Genomic DNA, 15085 nt, shown 5'->3' on the forward strand with positions numbered 1-15085 from the left:
GGAGGAGGAGGAGGAGGAGCGGCAGGAGAGGACTAGGGAATATAAATTGGTCCTCAAAAGCTGCAGCTGTAAACCCTCTGCGGTACCCAAGGGGAAGGAGTAATGAAAGGAGCCTAGTGGAGGAAAGGTTGGGAAGCACCTCTCAGGTCAGGCTTTAGGCTGCCCAGGTTTAACTCCTTAGGACTCTAACAGGACTAGAAAAACGAGTCCTACTGCCACAGGACAGAGGAAAACCCCACCTTTGCCACCTGGCTGCCTACCTGGATAGTGTCTGCTACCTGCCTTTTATTAACTAACAGGCCTTCCTAATGTCTCTCCATCTTATGAGGAAAGATATGAAGAATGACCTCACCTGGTTTCTTTGGAGGCTAATCCTGTCTTTGGACCTATTACAAGTTCTTCAATGAAATTATATTTTTTATCTGCCACATGCTAGGCCCTGTGGGAAGTGCCTTATCTCATTCAATTCCCCCCAATAAACCTAAAGATACTGTCCACTCCATTTTACACATAGGAACTGAAGTTCCGAGAGGTCCAGTAATCGCTCCACATTCTCCTTACACATGCAGAGCCTTGACTGACCCAGCACCAGAGCAGAAGCTGGTACAGCTGAGCTCTGGAGAGGGAATGACTCCATGATGTCACCGCTAGCCTACCTCTCCACGACTGTCAGGGCATCGTTGAACCTCGCAGCAAACATGTCTCCAGTGAAGTACTCGGCTAAGCGGCCCACAGCCTGCAGCAGGGAGCTCAGGTCTCGCAGGGAGCAGTGCAAGCGCCGGCAGTCGTTCTCCGCTGTGATGTTCAGCCTGTGTCCTGGAACAGAGCACCTCAGACAGGTTTTCAGGAAGAACGTGCTGTGGCTGCCAGACAGACAACCGCTCACCCAGGCAATCTACATGGACTAAACCAACTCTTGACACACACACTCTGTTTCCTGGCACTGAGCAGGGAAACCAGACCCACATGCATTCCAGAGCCAGAGGGACAGACAGCACAGGAAGACAGACGGACAGCCAAGGAGGGAGGGTAGTAATGTGCACCAAGCACCTATCTGATTCTTCCTGACCCTGTGAAGGACTGATGCCACCAATTTTACACACAAGGAAACATCCTCAGGGAGGTCTGGTAACTTGCCCAGCCTGAGTCACATTTCCGGGACAGAGCAGGTGTCCTAAGTTCAGTCTAAGCCAGCAGTTCTCAACCTGTGGGTCGCGACCCCTTTGGCCGTCAAACGACCCTTTCACAGGGGTCGCCTAAGACCATCCTGCATATCAGATATTTACATTATGATTCATAACAGTAGCAACATTACAGTTATGAAGCAGCAACAAAAATAATTTTATGGTTGGGTCACAACATGAGGAACTGTATATAAAGGGCCAGAAGGTTGAGAACCTCTGGTCTAAGCAATTGCAAATCTGCTTGCCTTCACACACGGCCCTGTCATAGACCATGTCTCCGGGGCTGAGAGGGAGGATTTGTCCCTGCTCAGGACAGCATGCACTCAGCACTGCACCCAGATGGTTGTAGGAACGCAGCACAGAGTACAGAGCACGAGCTGGGTTCAGAGGACAGATTCCCTGCCACTCGCTGGCTCTGTGCCTCAGTGAGCCCTTTTGAGTCTGTTTCCTCAGCTTTAAAATGGAAAAAATGCTACTAATTGACTATTATAAGGTCTAAGTTAGAATGCATTAAATAGACCCTGTAGATTATAAACCATTATTCAATGTTTGTAATAATTATGAAAAACAAATATTTTTCTAGGGCCTGAAACTTATTCTGCAACATAATTTCTTCAAACTAAGCAAGGAGGATGCAAGGTGGAGGACAAAAACATCCTCAATTCAGCAGCGCCCTTGCTCCTCGGGCCCCTCTACTCACAAACATCCACAAAAACAGTAAAACTGTCAAGGGGAAGTCTCTCAGTCTGATTATGCCCTCCCCCCTCCCCTCTCCCCCCAGAATGAGGGAGGGAGTTGCAGGAACAGCGAGAGCTTGCCCACAGGCACTTGCAGCCCTACACACTTCTCAAGCCTGCGCCCTCTGTGGCCACTTCGGGTTTTTACTCCAGTAGGAGGCAAAAGCCTGAAAGTGACTAGCACCAACACTCCTCCCGGCACCCCACAAATGTCTTCCTAGAACCCACACAGCTCCCTGAGGCAAGGCATCAACTCTCTCGGGAGACCTTCCCTCTCTTCTCCAGACAGAACCAGCTTCCCTCCCCTCCTGCCTTCCTCCAGGGATAAACCAATGACTTACAAGTCTTCTGACTATCAAGTCCTTCACAGTGAGGGGCCACGCCCAGTGGCGCCCAATGTCACACAGTGCCTGATACATCACAGGTGATCACAAATGTATACATGAGTTCAATACAACCAAACAGAGAACAAGCTAGTGCTAGACAGAGCAGGAGAGGGAGTCTCTGGAGCTCAAATCCTCACACTGCCCTTGGGAACCGTCCGACTCACTGCAGTAATCAAAGATGATCATGGATAAGCAGCACCTGCGGAGAGGAACCCAGCAAGGCTGAGCACCTATGAAAAAAGTGGTGGATGAAGTAGCAATGTGACACCTCAGATCCTACACCGACTTCCAAGTGACCAGGCTGGGCCCCAGAGCCTTTGACGGCCCCCATGGAGGATAGGAGCCTGGAAAGGAAACGCTCTGACCGGGGCATTGTCTCAGTGGGTCACACCCAAGGAGCAGAACAAAAGGAAGAGGCAGCTCAAGGAAGGACCTTACAAGGAGAGAGCCAGTGACAAAGGCCAGCTCCCAGGGGCCCCCAGTCGCCTGTTCCTCCTCCTGCACTCCCCATGGAGATGAGTGCCTTGGTGCGGAACACAGGACAGGCAGCCCTGGGCCATGGGTGGGCGTCCAGAAGAGTGAGCAGCTCCCAGTCCAAGCAAGAGGAGGACCGCCCACACTACCAGCCAGAGGAGCCCATGGAACACACAGGAGGAGATATTTCAGTCATGCTGGGTCACATGAGAGGGAACACTGCCCCTCCCTCCTCATCTCCAGGTTAACAAAAGGAGCAAAATGATACTCTTGAATGTCCAGAGGTAACCGACTCCCAGGGTAAACGTATAAAACCTGCTGTTCCTCTGCACAGCAGCCACTCCTTGGGGCTCTGTGGGAAATAAACCCTGATGAAAAACACACCCGGGCCCAGCTGCAGTGGCTCAATGGTTGAGCACAGACCTATGAACCAAGAGGTCACGGTTCAATTCCCGGTCAGGGCACATGCCTGAGGTTGCAGCTTGGTCCCCAGTAGGGGGCGTGCAGGAGGCTGCAGATGAATGATTCTCATCATTGATGTTTCTCTGCCTCCCTCTGCCTTCCTCTCTGAAATCAATTAAAAAACAAAACACAACAACACAGGGGAGGGAAATCTGTCTCCATATAATTCCTTCTCATTACCCCTTGTCCCACCGCCGGAGGGTAGAACACAAAACAAGCCTAAGCCTGACGACATAACACGTTCTTGGAGAGGTGTGAAAACAGGGTGCCATTCCTGCAAAATCTCCTCTTGGCTGAAGTACACGCCCAGGGTCCCTTCCGTTACCCATGCCACACTCCTTCTGAGAATCCTTGTCTTCTGGGTTATTCCCCTCTAAACCTGCCCTCATTTGTCCAACAAGGAACAATACCTACAAAGAAAAAACAGCTTGGAACGGCTGTGTGTGTGTTTTATTAAACTACTAGAGGCCCGGTGCACGGATTCGTGCACACTGAAAGGAAATTAATTGGAAGAATTATTTTAATATTGCTATTCACCCTTTCTCTATAATAGAAGTGTCAACCAAATTCACGATCAACAATGACAGATGGAAACACACGCATGTGGTTAGCGCCAGTGAGAGCTTTATACGTATCACACATGCTTGAGTCAACTTAGCCTTTTTAATATAGAGAATAAACTCGCTTAATTAGACCTGCTTTCTGATTTAGCTAAACTTTTTCCAGCCCAGTGAAGCACCCCAACTTCTCTTTCAGGTAATTGTCAGGAACACAGCAGTAAATATCAACACGAAGCAGATTATTATTATAGATCAGCAGGGAGAAATTGAAGAAGACAGGCTAGTCCAGGGGTGGGCAAACTTTTTGACTCGAGGGCCACAATGGGTTCTTAAACTGCACCGGAGGGCCGGAACAAAAGCATGGATGGAGTGTTTGTGTGAACTAATATAAATTCAAAGTAAACATCATTACATAAAAGGGTACGGTCTTTTTTTTTTTTTAGTTTTATTCATTTCAAACGGGCTGGATCCGACCCACGGGCCATAGTTTGCCCACGGCTGGGCTAGTCGCTAGGGAGAGGAAGCAGGGCATTGCTAATTACCCGGCACCCACAGCCACTGTTTCTGGGCTGGGCTGGGCTGTGGGCTGCATTTTGCGCCATGGGGTCTTGGCAGCGTTGGCTGCAATTTGGCGGGCTGTCGCTCTGGGGTGGTGGTGGGGCCTGTCCCACTTGGGGGAAGCCAAGTGTTGGTTTGTCAGTGCCAGGTCCGTGGTGCCGTTTCTTTCTAAATGACCAGTGTGCATCACCGCAGCTCCTGCATTGAGCGTCTGCCCCCTGGTGGTCAGTGCACGTCATAGTGACCAGTCGGGTGGTTGGAGGGACACTTAGCATATTAGCCTTTTAGAGAGAGAGAGATAGAAGTTTGAACCATATGAAATTGCTAAGATTTGACCACTTCTGACCTAACAAAACTGCAATTCCATATAATTCAACTTAACATATATGTGCCATCTAAGGTGCATATTAATAAAAATGCAGCTGCTGTTTCCTGCTCTGCCTGCATGGCAGACAAACACACCAGCAGTAAGTGCCACTAATCCAAGTCCCCGCCCATCCCCAGCCTAGAAAGTGCACACCACCGCTGCCACCACATTGCGCAAGGCACCACCTCAACTTGAGGAGGCAGGCCAGGGTTCCCACTGGGAAAAGCTATTCAGATCCACCCACATTTTCTTCTGTTTGGCTAAGGTTGGATTTCTCCCCAGTATCACAGACAGCTGCAAAGTGGGACCTTTAGGAGAGAACAGTGCTACATACAGGTTTTCGAAAGAAAACGTCACGGTCACACTGAAGTCCTGTCTTCCACAAACCAAGGCCTCCTGAAGCTGTCCAGATGCGCTGTAAGCCACATCCAAAGAAAAGCTCCCTATCAAATCACCACCCTGGATAAAATCCTAGTAATTGTTTGTGTAATTCAGTCCTCTGTTTGAGGGGGCTGGGGAGGTGGAGGTGTGAAAATCATTATTTGCAGTATTCTGCCCCAAGAGAACAAACGAGTCATAAATGAACCCCAGGGGAACAAAGAATAGAAGTCCAAAAATCATATATTCTACATGAAGCAAGCCATTACGCAGGAAAGTCAGCATGGCTAAACATAAAAGCTAACGGGGTTATTACTTAGAGCAGAAATACCACTCCGATAAAGGAAGATGTCACTGAGCAGTGGCATAGCCAGATACATACAAAACAGATACTTCAGGGCCATGTAAGGACACAAATGCAATACAAGGGGCACACTCACCAATGAGAGGTTTCTCAAACTACCAATGGTGGGAAAGACAGACAGCGAGGGGAGTGTACCTGAGGGGTGAGAGGGCACCTGAGGAATGAAGAGAGTACACAGTGACCCATGTGCTGTGGCCACACACTCTCCGTGAATTTTACTGAGGAAGTGGAATGAGGAAGAAGTAGAGTATGAATGAGACTCCCATCCAGACGCTAGAACTAAAGACTAGCTAGATAAATGGGAATGAAAGAAGAGGGCCATCGAAGAAAGAATACCATCGTTCCTGTTATGAGGCAATAGGCGAACTAGTACGGCACAGCATGAAGGTTATTTGAGGCGTGAATGGCCATGGAAACTAGGGACAGAATGTACTCAGAGTCCCACTTTTTAATAGCCTTTGCACTGGAAACTTGGCTTTTGAGCCACTTAGAAATGAGGAAATGCTTCATCATGGGTAAGAGAGCTCATTTTAAAATAAGAAAGCAGTATTTCTCTGGCCTGAGAGGTTTGTCATTGGATTACACATTAAGGATCAGGCTAGGAATGAGATTTCTAAGTGATTTGGAAGAGCCAAGCGTACTGTGAAATTACCAGGAAATGGGCTTGAATGAGAGCAGGTATATGGTACTTTATGTACAGAAAAATAAATCAGATTCTCTGTCTCAGAAAAGCAGCTTTAAGTTATCAGCTGTGTCTCAGAAAAAGGATTTAAAAATCATTGCAGATTTTTGCCTGGAGACAAATTCAGTATAATGTAAAAAAGTCAGCTCTAGCCCTAACTGGTTTGGCTCAGTGGATAGAGCATCGGCCTGCGGACTCAACGGTCCCAGGTTCGATTCCGGTCAAGGGCGTGTGCCTCGGTTGTGGGCCCATCCCCAGTGGGGAGTGTGCAGGAGGCAGCTGATCGATGTTTCTCTCTCATCGATGTTTCTGACTTTCTGTTCCTCTCCCTTCCTCTCTGTGAAGAATCAAGAAAATATATTTTTTTAAAAAGTCAGCTACAATTCTAAAAGGGAAACTCAGGGATCAATCTTTTATTTTTTGGGGGGGGAGGGGGAGGGGAGTACATGCTCCATATTTTTATTTTTAAGATCAAGAATAATGTCTTCAGGATACTGAATACCTTCTAGGAGAGACAGCCAGGACACAGTTTTCCCAAGAGTGAATTCTGAAAAAATCTGTAGCATTTGTACAGTTAAATGATTTTCATTAATATTTTACAGGCATATGTTACAGGCATGTTTGCTTTAAAAAGTGGTCCTTTTTTAAAGTTCTATATAAGCTGTCCTTATCCTATAAACAAAACCAGGGCCTATACTTGGGACATGCCAAGTCCCATCAACCTCCTGGGGCCCAGTGAATTATTTGGAAGCTAATATAATCATGGAAACAAGCCGTCACAGGCCACCAAAAAGGGCAGTCCCAGAAAGAGACTCCCATGGAGGCTCTGCCATGAATAACAAGTTTGCCCAGAAGCTGGGCTGCACTTCAGGCAGCTCTGTGCCAGGCTGAAACAACAGTTACACGACAGAGGGGCTGCAGGTCAGGGCCAGGCATGACTCCTCTAAGGAAAACACTGTCAAATGACTATAGGAGATGGGGGAGGGGCACAGGTGTGCTTACAAGCACAGTATAACATTCAGCTGACATAATGAATGTCAGATTTTAGTTAATTCAATTTTTTATCATTCCCCATTACAGCATCTGAGACTAGCACTAACAAGCTATGTGGCTTTGGAAAATTAACTTATCTGAACATCACTTTCCTCCTTTGTAAAACAGGAGTAACTAGTATTAGTGTGTACACCTTATAGAGCATGAGAGAATTATATAAGACTAGTGGCCCAGTGCACAAATTCATACATATTGAAAGGAAATTAGAAAAAATATTTTAATATCGCTATTCGCACCCTTTTTCTATAATAGAAGTGTCAGAGATGAAAGAAAATTAGTAAAATGTATACGAATAACTGACCATGTCCAAAAACAGGTTCAGGTAGGAATATTCCTACTCTGTCTAGGATTTGTCATGTGATTTAATAGTCATAGCAAATGCTGGCATCATGGGAAACTGTCTTCAAATTAATTTAAATGGGAAACCAATGTCAGACGGGGACAAATCAATTCTTGGAATCAGAACAACCTCTCCTTCCAAAGATCCTGTTAATACTTCAGCTTCTATTATGTTAGGTCACAATCTTTTGATAATAAATCTAGTACCATTACAAAGACGCCATTTACTATTAGTATTTCTCAGTAGCATTATGATTGCACCTACTTTCAATTTTAATTTATGACACAGCATTCCTGAAGGAGTAATACTATTAAGAAATTCGATAGGAGCTTTATATGTATTGCACATGCATGAGTCAACATTTATTTTTAAACTGCGAGTGTGTGTCATATGTACCAGTTGGTCAGTCAGTCGAACGGTCGGACAGTCGGACGGTCAGTCACTTAGCCTTTCATCCTATATCCTATACAATAAAAGACTAATATGCAAATTGACCAAACAGCAGAACGACTGGTCACTATGATGTGCACTGACCACCAGGGGGCAGACGCTCAACACAGGAGCTGCCCCTGGTAGTCGGTGCCCTCCCACAGAGGGAGGGTCCTTAGCCAGAAGCCAGGCTCACAGCTGGCCAGCACAGCGGCGGTGGCAGGAGCCTCCTGCCTCTGCAGCAGCAGGACATCCCCAGAGGGGTGCTGGACTGCGAGAAGGTGCAGGCTGGGCTGAGGGACCCCCCCTCCCCGAGCCAGTGCATGATTGTTGTGCACTGGGCCTCTAGTATATATAGATAACATAAGCAAACAATATAGTGCCAGGTACATAATGCGTGCTCTACAAATGAAGGTTATTATTATTACTATTAATAGAATAACCAAAAAAAAAAAAAAAACTAACACTAACCCTAACCCCAAGTAGGTGAAACATGTAAATGGCAGGCCAGAGCCTTTTCCACTAACTATGGCCAGAGGTTCCCATGGCCACTTATGCCAGGAGAGCTAGCATTTACTAGCATCAGCATACTCCATCATTGTTTGCCTCTTTGAGTTGTTCTTATGTACTACTGGATTCTAAATACCAGAGAAGAACGAGTACATCACAGCAAAGTCCAGAGTTGTTTTTTCCTAGCATACTGGTTTAAAGGACATGAAGATATTCTATTTGCTAGGGTTTTCAAAAAGCTCTACCCTTTTGCTCCAAATTATCTCCCCTCTCTCTCACTGAAACACCTCTATGGAATATACTGTCAGAGCCTCATCCTTTACCTGCCCACGTGCCTCCCCATCATGTTTTCTTTCTGTTTACAAGTTGGGGAGACAAAGCTGCAGGGAAGTGGCAGTAGAGAGAGAAATCATATTCTGACAGCAAAGAAGGCAATAATTCAATATTAGTTCATTTTTTAAATGTGTGTTAAATTAGAAAATAAAACCAGTTTACCTGACCCTGAAGTAACTATAAACTGCTGTAACCCCAGATAAACGTCTAAATTGTCCTGAAGAACTGGGAACTGAAAACAAAGAAACCACAATTAAAAAACAAAACATAAATGTGAGTTTTAACAGCATTTTACCATTAAAACAGCCCAAGTACCTCTGGGAGGTGGGGAGGTGGGGAGGTGGGGTGGGATAAAAACTCTTCTCTGGGAACCTTTACATACCCTACAAAGAGGTAGCTCCCCTCACTCCTAACAATTTCTACAACTGAAACCACCATCAGTTTGATACTTTTTAAAAACAAAGCAGTGGATGCTGGGTATGATTATGATGTTCCTAAAAGAGGACTTCAAGCCCCAAATGATCTGATTCTTTTAGAGTTCTGAGACAGGCTCATCTCCCTTCAAATCCAAGGTAAGCCTACCCTTGAGAGAAATACAGATATGCCTTTATTCAAGTGCATGGCAAAGTGAAAAGACAGGCCAAATTATTTGGAAGTCATTTTCCCTTACTCACTTAGCAGAGAGGACCTTCATACCAGAGCTGTATCTTTTCTTTCTAAACTGCTATTCACCACTAAGATAAAGATAAAAACTTTAATGTGGCAAATCCCTAAGAATGGCAGGTGGCAAAATGGCAATCTCCATAGAAAAACAAAAGATACAATGCAAAGCTGACCCCAATAAATTAACTTGCCTTTGAAGGAGAGGCTTAATGAAATCCTCAGAAAACAGGTACCCCTTGGTCAGTGAAATCAGTCCTATGACTAACGATTCTAGCACATAAATATAGGCAGAGAGTGCCAGCAATTTGCCAAGAGTGAGCTTTACAATGGCTGGCTTTTCAGCAATGTGAGTCATATAAATAAACCTTCTATTCAGCCCAGCCACTTTCTAGCTACTGATACAGGCATTAGTAAAGTGTATATTATAGACAGAGTTTAGGAAGGAAAAACAGGGTTTCCCAAAGTTGATCTAACATGTTTGGGGGAAATATTAACATTTGATAAATTTGAGGATTGCGTATTACATTCTGCTTAGCATATGTATCTTTTTACAATACTGGTGAGCAAAAAAGCCTTAGTGCTCATCCTACATGTGCAGGGCAATCACTGGGCTCTTTAACCCCCTCCAAACGTGAGTTACCAGTGTCGAGAAGGCGTGTGTGGGAAGGAGCTCCATCACTTTGGCCACCACCTCCAAGCTCTGGCGTAAGTACCGCTGCCACTCTGTCTGCTGCTGCAGGGGAAACACAGACGGGTCAGCTCTCCTACAGAGGAGTCCTGTCATTTTCCCTGCCAAGCGATCCTCAGCCTCACTCTTAGACATACCATTTTGAAGAAATGGCAAATGATGGAACCAGGTTATTTGGTACTTTAAAAAGGCCAAGCTAAAAGATATTTTTTAACCCAATAATTTGTCATTAAAAGCTTTTTCCTAAAAAGAAGATGATCCCAATGGACACAGACACTAGGGGGGTGAGGGCATGAACAAGGGGGTGGGGTGGGGGCAATGGGGAGATAAGAACACATATGTAATACCTTAATCAATAAAGAAAAAATTTTTAAAAAAAGAGATGATCTAAGAATGATCTACTTTTTCCCCTACAATCATAGGAACAGAGATAGAAAAGCCACTTGTGAAAAAAAATGCTCATGTTCCCTTTCCCCCATCCCAGCTAAAGGAACTGGTCACTCATTCCTACTGAGACAGGCCAGTACTGGGTTCTGTAAGTATCACTACATCAGTGCCACTGAAGTATGGTCTGCAAACAGGCAGCATCGGATCTCCTGGGGGCTTGTTAGATGTGCAATGCTGTGACCCCCACCCCAAACCCCCTGAGTCAAAATCTGTTTAACATCTGTGCCAGTGACTCTTATCCATGCTAGAATATGAGAAAGCACTGGCCTAAGTCCATGGTCAGCAAACTGCGGCTCGAGAGCCACATGCCTAAGTCATACAATTAACAAGAAGTAAAGCCAAAGTTTACCAAGCGCCTAGTATGCACCAGGCATGTAGCCAGTCCCTCTGCATGTGTTACCCTCACGTAACTGTCAACACAGACATACCTCCCCCTTTTGGGAGATGAGAAATTTAAGGTTCAGAGAACATTCAACGCCCTGGCCTCTGTCTCCTTCATGGATTCAAATCCAGGCCATCTGGTGCCAAGTAGAGCACAGAGCTCTTTCCAACCCAAACATGGCTACCCTCCTGGTCTTGATTATGCCACAGTCACTGCGATGTTGAAAATATATCAGTGACTTGACAGTTTTGAAGTGCATGGTGGTTAAGGAAAAAGAACACTGGAGTTGTGTCCTTAAAGACATTTTCCTTATCCATGTGGGACACCAGCATCAATAAATTCAAAACTGATTTTAAGAAATATCAGTTTAGCCCTAGCTGGTTTGGCTCAGCGGATAGAGCATCAGACTGCAGACCGAAGAGTCCCAGGTTCGATTCCAGTCAAAGGCACATGCCTTGGTTGCTGGTTTGATTCCCAGTTGGGGGTGTGCAGGAGGCAGCCAATCAATGATTCTCTCTCATCATTGATGTTTCTACCTCTCGCTCCCTCTTCCTTCCTCTCTGAAATCAATAAAAATATATTTTAAAGTAAAATCCATCAAATAGTAACAAAAAGAAGTGGTTCCTGCTTAAACAAAAAGAAAAGAAATATCAGTTTACAAAATGTACTCAAAAGAAATTTCCTTTCATTCTAGCCTTATCGTATAAGTATCTCTTTGACTATTTCCACCAGCATCCAACTAGCTTTTATCTGTTGCCCAAAGTGGGAGTGGAGGTATGGGTGCCAGGCAGGGAAAATAGGAGGGATACAGAGTTCTTACACTTTTCACTGAACACATGTACTTACATCTCTAGTCCATATAAGTAAAAATGCCTATAAAACTTTTTTTACAGTTAATGAACCCAAAGAGACAGGAAGGATATAAATTTCAAATGAACAACTCAAACTGTAAGACTGCTCTGGCTTAAAAAGCCTCCAGAGCAGAGGACTGGGAGCTCTGGGTCTCCGGGCTGATTCACACCACATGACAACCAAGAAAGGCCAACTGGGGCGGGCTGCTTACGTCATCATCCAGAGTCTCGTCATCCAACTCCTCCAGCTGGGCCTGGTTGTATCTGAACTGGATTCGATTCAACACCTCCGTGAGCAAGAGGACCAGGGCGTCTTCGTACCTACGTGCAGGGAGAAATCAACATCCGCTGAGAGCAGGCTTTTAGCCTCAGACTTCAAAAAGGCATCGTGCACTGTGAAGGGAATGGCGCCCGTGTCCTGAATTACCGTACACAAAGGAGCATCTATTCTAAACTGAACTTAGTGTCTGGGCTGGCAAGTGTGTAGGTGAGAGCGGAGCAGTAGCAGGGTGTTCTTTATTTAACTGTGCTCCAGCACCTTCTGCTGGACTGACCCTTTTAACATATGTAATGTCCTTCTTTGTCTGTGGCAGCGATTTTTGTCTTCAGGTCTATTTTGTCTGACATTAGCACAGCTACCCCAACCTCTTTTGGTTATTGTTTGCATGGAGTATCTTTTCTATCCTTTTTATTTCAACCTGTGTCTCTGAAACTAAAGTGAGTCTCTTGCAGACAACACGGAGTTGGACAGATTTGTTTTCATCCATCCTGCCCATGTCTACTTTCTAACTAGAAGTTAACCCTTTACATTTAGTGTAGTCACTAAAAAGGAAGGACTCTGCCATTTTGCTGTTTTCTCCATGTCATATCGTTCGTTTCTCAATTCCTCCATTTTGTGTGAAATAGTTTCTAGTGTACCATTTTAACTCCCTTGTCATTTCTTTGACCATATATATTTTTTTAATTTTATTTTTTCCATCCCTTTTTATCTCCTCTATGTCCTCTTTCACCTCCACCCCCATAACCCCCACATTGTTGTCCAAGTCCATGAGTTCACTCTTTTTTGCCTAATTCCTCTACCCACACCCACCCCACCCCCTGAGCTATCTGCCTGCTCTCTATTAGTCTGTGTCTAATTTGCTTGGTAGTTCAGCTTGTTCATTAAATTCCACATTTGAATGAAATCATATGGTACTTGTCTTTCTCTGTACCATGTATTTTCTCAGTGGTTGCTCTGGGGAATTACAGACTCTACATATAAATATCAATTAATTCAATGATTCAATCCTTTTAACAACTAAGAGAGATAAGGGGTATTAATGGTATTCTTCTGATGAGAAAACTACAGCTGACAGAAGTTAAATAAATTGCCCAACGCTAACTGAGTTGAATCCATGGCTCCCTAACTCAACATCCCATGTTCTCTCTACACATAAACCACCAATGGGCTTTAAGCCTGCTCCACCCACTCCCCAAAACCTACTATTTTTTTTTCTTTAAATCCTCACCTGAGGATATGTTCTTCATTGATTTTTTTAGAGAGAGAAAAAGGAAGGGGAAGGGAGAGGGAGGGGAAGAGAAGGGGAGGGGAAGAGAGGGGAAGGGAAACTACGAGAGGGAGAGGGGAGAGAGGGGGAGGGGGAAACATAGATGGGCTGCCCCTTGGACATGCCCTGACCACAGATCGAACTCAAAACCCAGGTATGTGCCCTGAATGGGACTCAAACCCACAACCTTTTTGGTGTACAGAATGATGCTCCAACCCACCGAGCAAACCCAAGCCTGCTCTTTAATCAGTTTTAAGAACACATAACCTAAGTGAAAAAATGGAAAGAGCCTAGAGAAACCCCGATGCGTTGATGTCTAAGCATAACTTCTCAGAAACATTTGGAGCCTGAGGCTGGATATTACTCCCATGTGATAAGCACTTAACTCAGAAGACACCAAGTTATATGCAACAGTTGCTAACGCAAAGGCCAACAAGCCACTAATTTTCAAGAACAAATCATGTTGCCTAAGTGCTTGCCTGTCCTGAAATGTTTCTCAGATAGGATCAGGGATTGCTCCCACTCATAAAGCAAGCCATCGTGCTGGTCATTCAGCTCTCAGCGCCAACCTACTCTCCAGACTGTGTGATACTAGAGCTGAGACGACACAAAGCACACTTCTCGGCCCACTGGGCTCTCTCAACAGGGTGCAGAGGAAGACAGGGCAGGGGGGAAGGGCTCATCTTCCTATGGGCTTGCTGACCTGGCAGTGTCGCCCCAACAATGGTCACCAGGTGGTGACAACTGTTGCAGTTCCCAACTTCCACACTCCCAGAACCAGCCTCATCGTGCACTCTCAGAAGTGCCAATAGTAGCCAGACTATTCTCTCTCCTCAAAGGATTGAGTCCCCGCTCCATGGGCCCCCAGGAGCTCCTGTGGAAGTGGGGTGGCCCTCTGTCCTCAGACACATGAGCTCTGGCTGCCTGGGTTCATCTCTCTGATGTAGGTTTCATAACCCCAACCTCTTTCCTTTGGTACCCCTCAACCTAGGGGCGGAGTTGCTTCCTATAGTTATCATCTGTTATCGCAGGGTTCTTCCCCTTTTCCTTTCCCAGTCCTCTAAAACCAGTTTAACCAATTTCCTACACTGAATTCTTGAAACAATCTAGTAATTTCTGTTTTCCTGACAGGACTCAGTCTATATATGTGAGTACTATGATAACAAGATAACCAAAGTTGAATGATATCCAATGTCAAGATCAAATACAGGCCATCTAGTCTAAGAGTTCCAACTCATGTGATGAGAGTGTTTGTAAATGACTTCACAACCTAGATAGATTGGCAACTAAGCATGGCCCAGAGAAGAATACTGGCAGGGAAATCAGTAATAAAACAGGCAACATCTGTGGGAAAAATGTCAAGAGAATCAAAATCCCAGCCACACAGATCAGACAAGAAGAAAAAAATCAAAGGCATCCAACTTGAAAAGGAGTAAGTAAAACTGTCATCATCCGTAGAAGACATTATATTGTACATAGAAAACTCAAAGACTCCACAAAAAAACTACTAGAATTAAGAAATGAGCCCAACAGGTGTGACTCAGTGGTTGAGCATCAACCTATGAACTGAAAGGTCATGGTTCGATTACCATATATAGGGCATATGCCTGGGTTGAGGGCTCAATCCCCAGGGGGGGTGCAGAAGGTAGCCAATCAATGATTGTCTCGCATCATTGAAGTTTCTCTCTCT

General features: G+C 45.2%; 1 protein-coding gene across 3 annotated transcripts in view; it reads right to left on the minus strand.

Moving 5' to 3' along the window:
* XPO6 (exportin 6) overlaps positions 1 to 15085 on the minus strand; it is a 130193-nt gene that overhangs the window by 30487 nt on the left and 84621 nt on the right. For all 3 annotated transcript variants that reach the window (XM_006756854.2, XM_015559505.1, XM_015559504.1), the window contains 4 exons: positions 12061 to 12169; positions 10121 to 10213; positions 8980 to 9049; positions 657 to 816 (listed from right to left, as the gene is read on the minus strand). In XM_006756854.2, the coding sequence (XP_006756917.1) occupies positions 657 to 816; positions 8980 to 9049; positions 10121 to 10213; positions 12061 to 12169 (432 nt within the window). The remainder of the gene's footprint in view (positions 1 to 656; positions 817 to 8979; positions 9050 to 10120; positions 10214 to 12060; positions 12170 to 15085) is intronic.

This window comes from Myotis davidii, unplaced genomic scaffold (assembly GCF_000327345.1).
Source record: "Myotis davidii unplaced genomic scaffold, ASM32734v1 scaffold934, whole genome shotgun sequence".
Classification (NCBI taxonomy): domain Eukaryota; kingdom Metazoa; phylum Chordata; class Mammalia; order Chiroptera; family Vespertilionidae; genus Myotis; species Myotis davidii.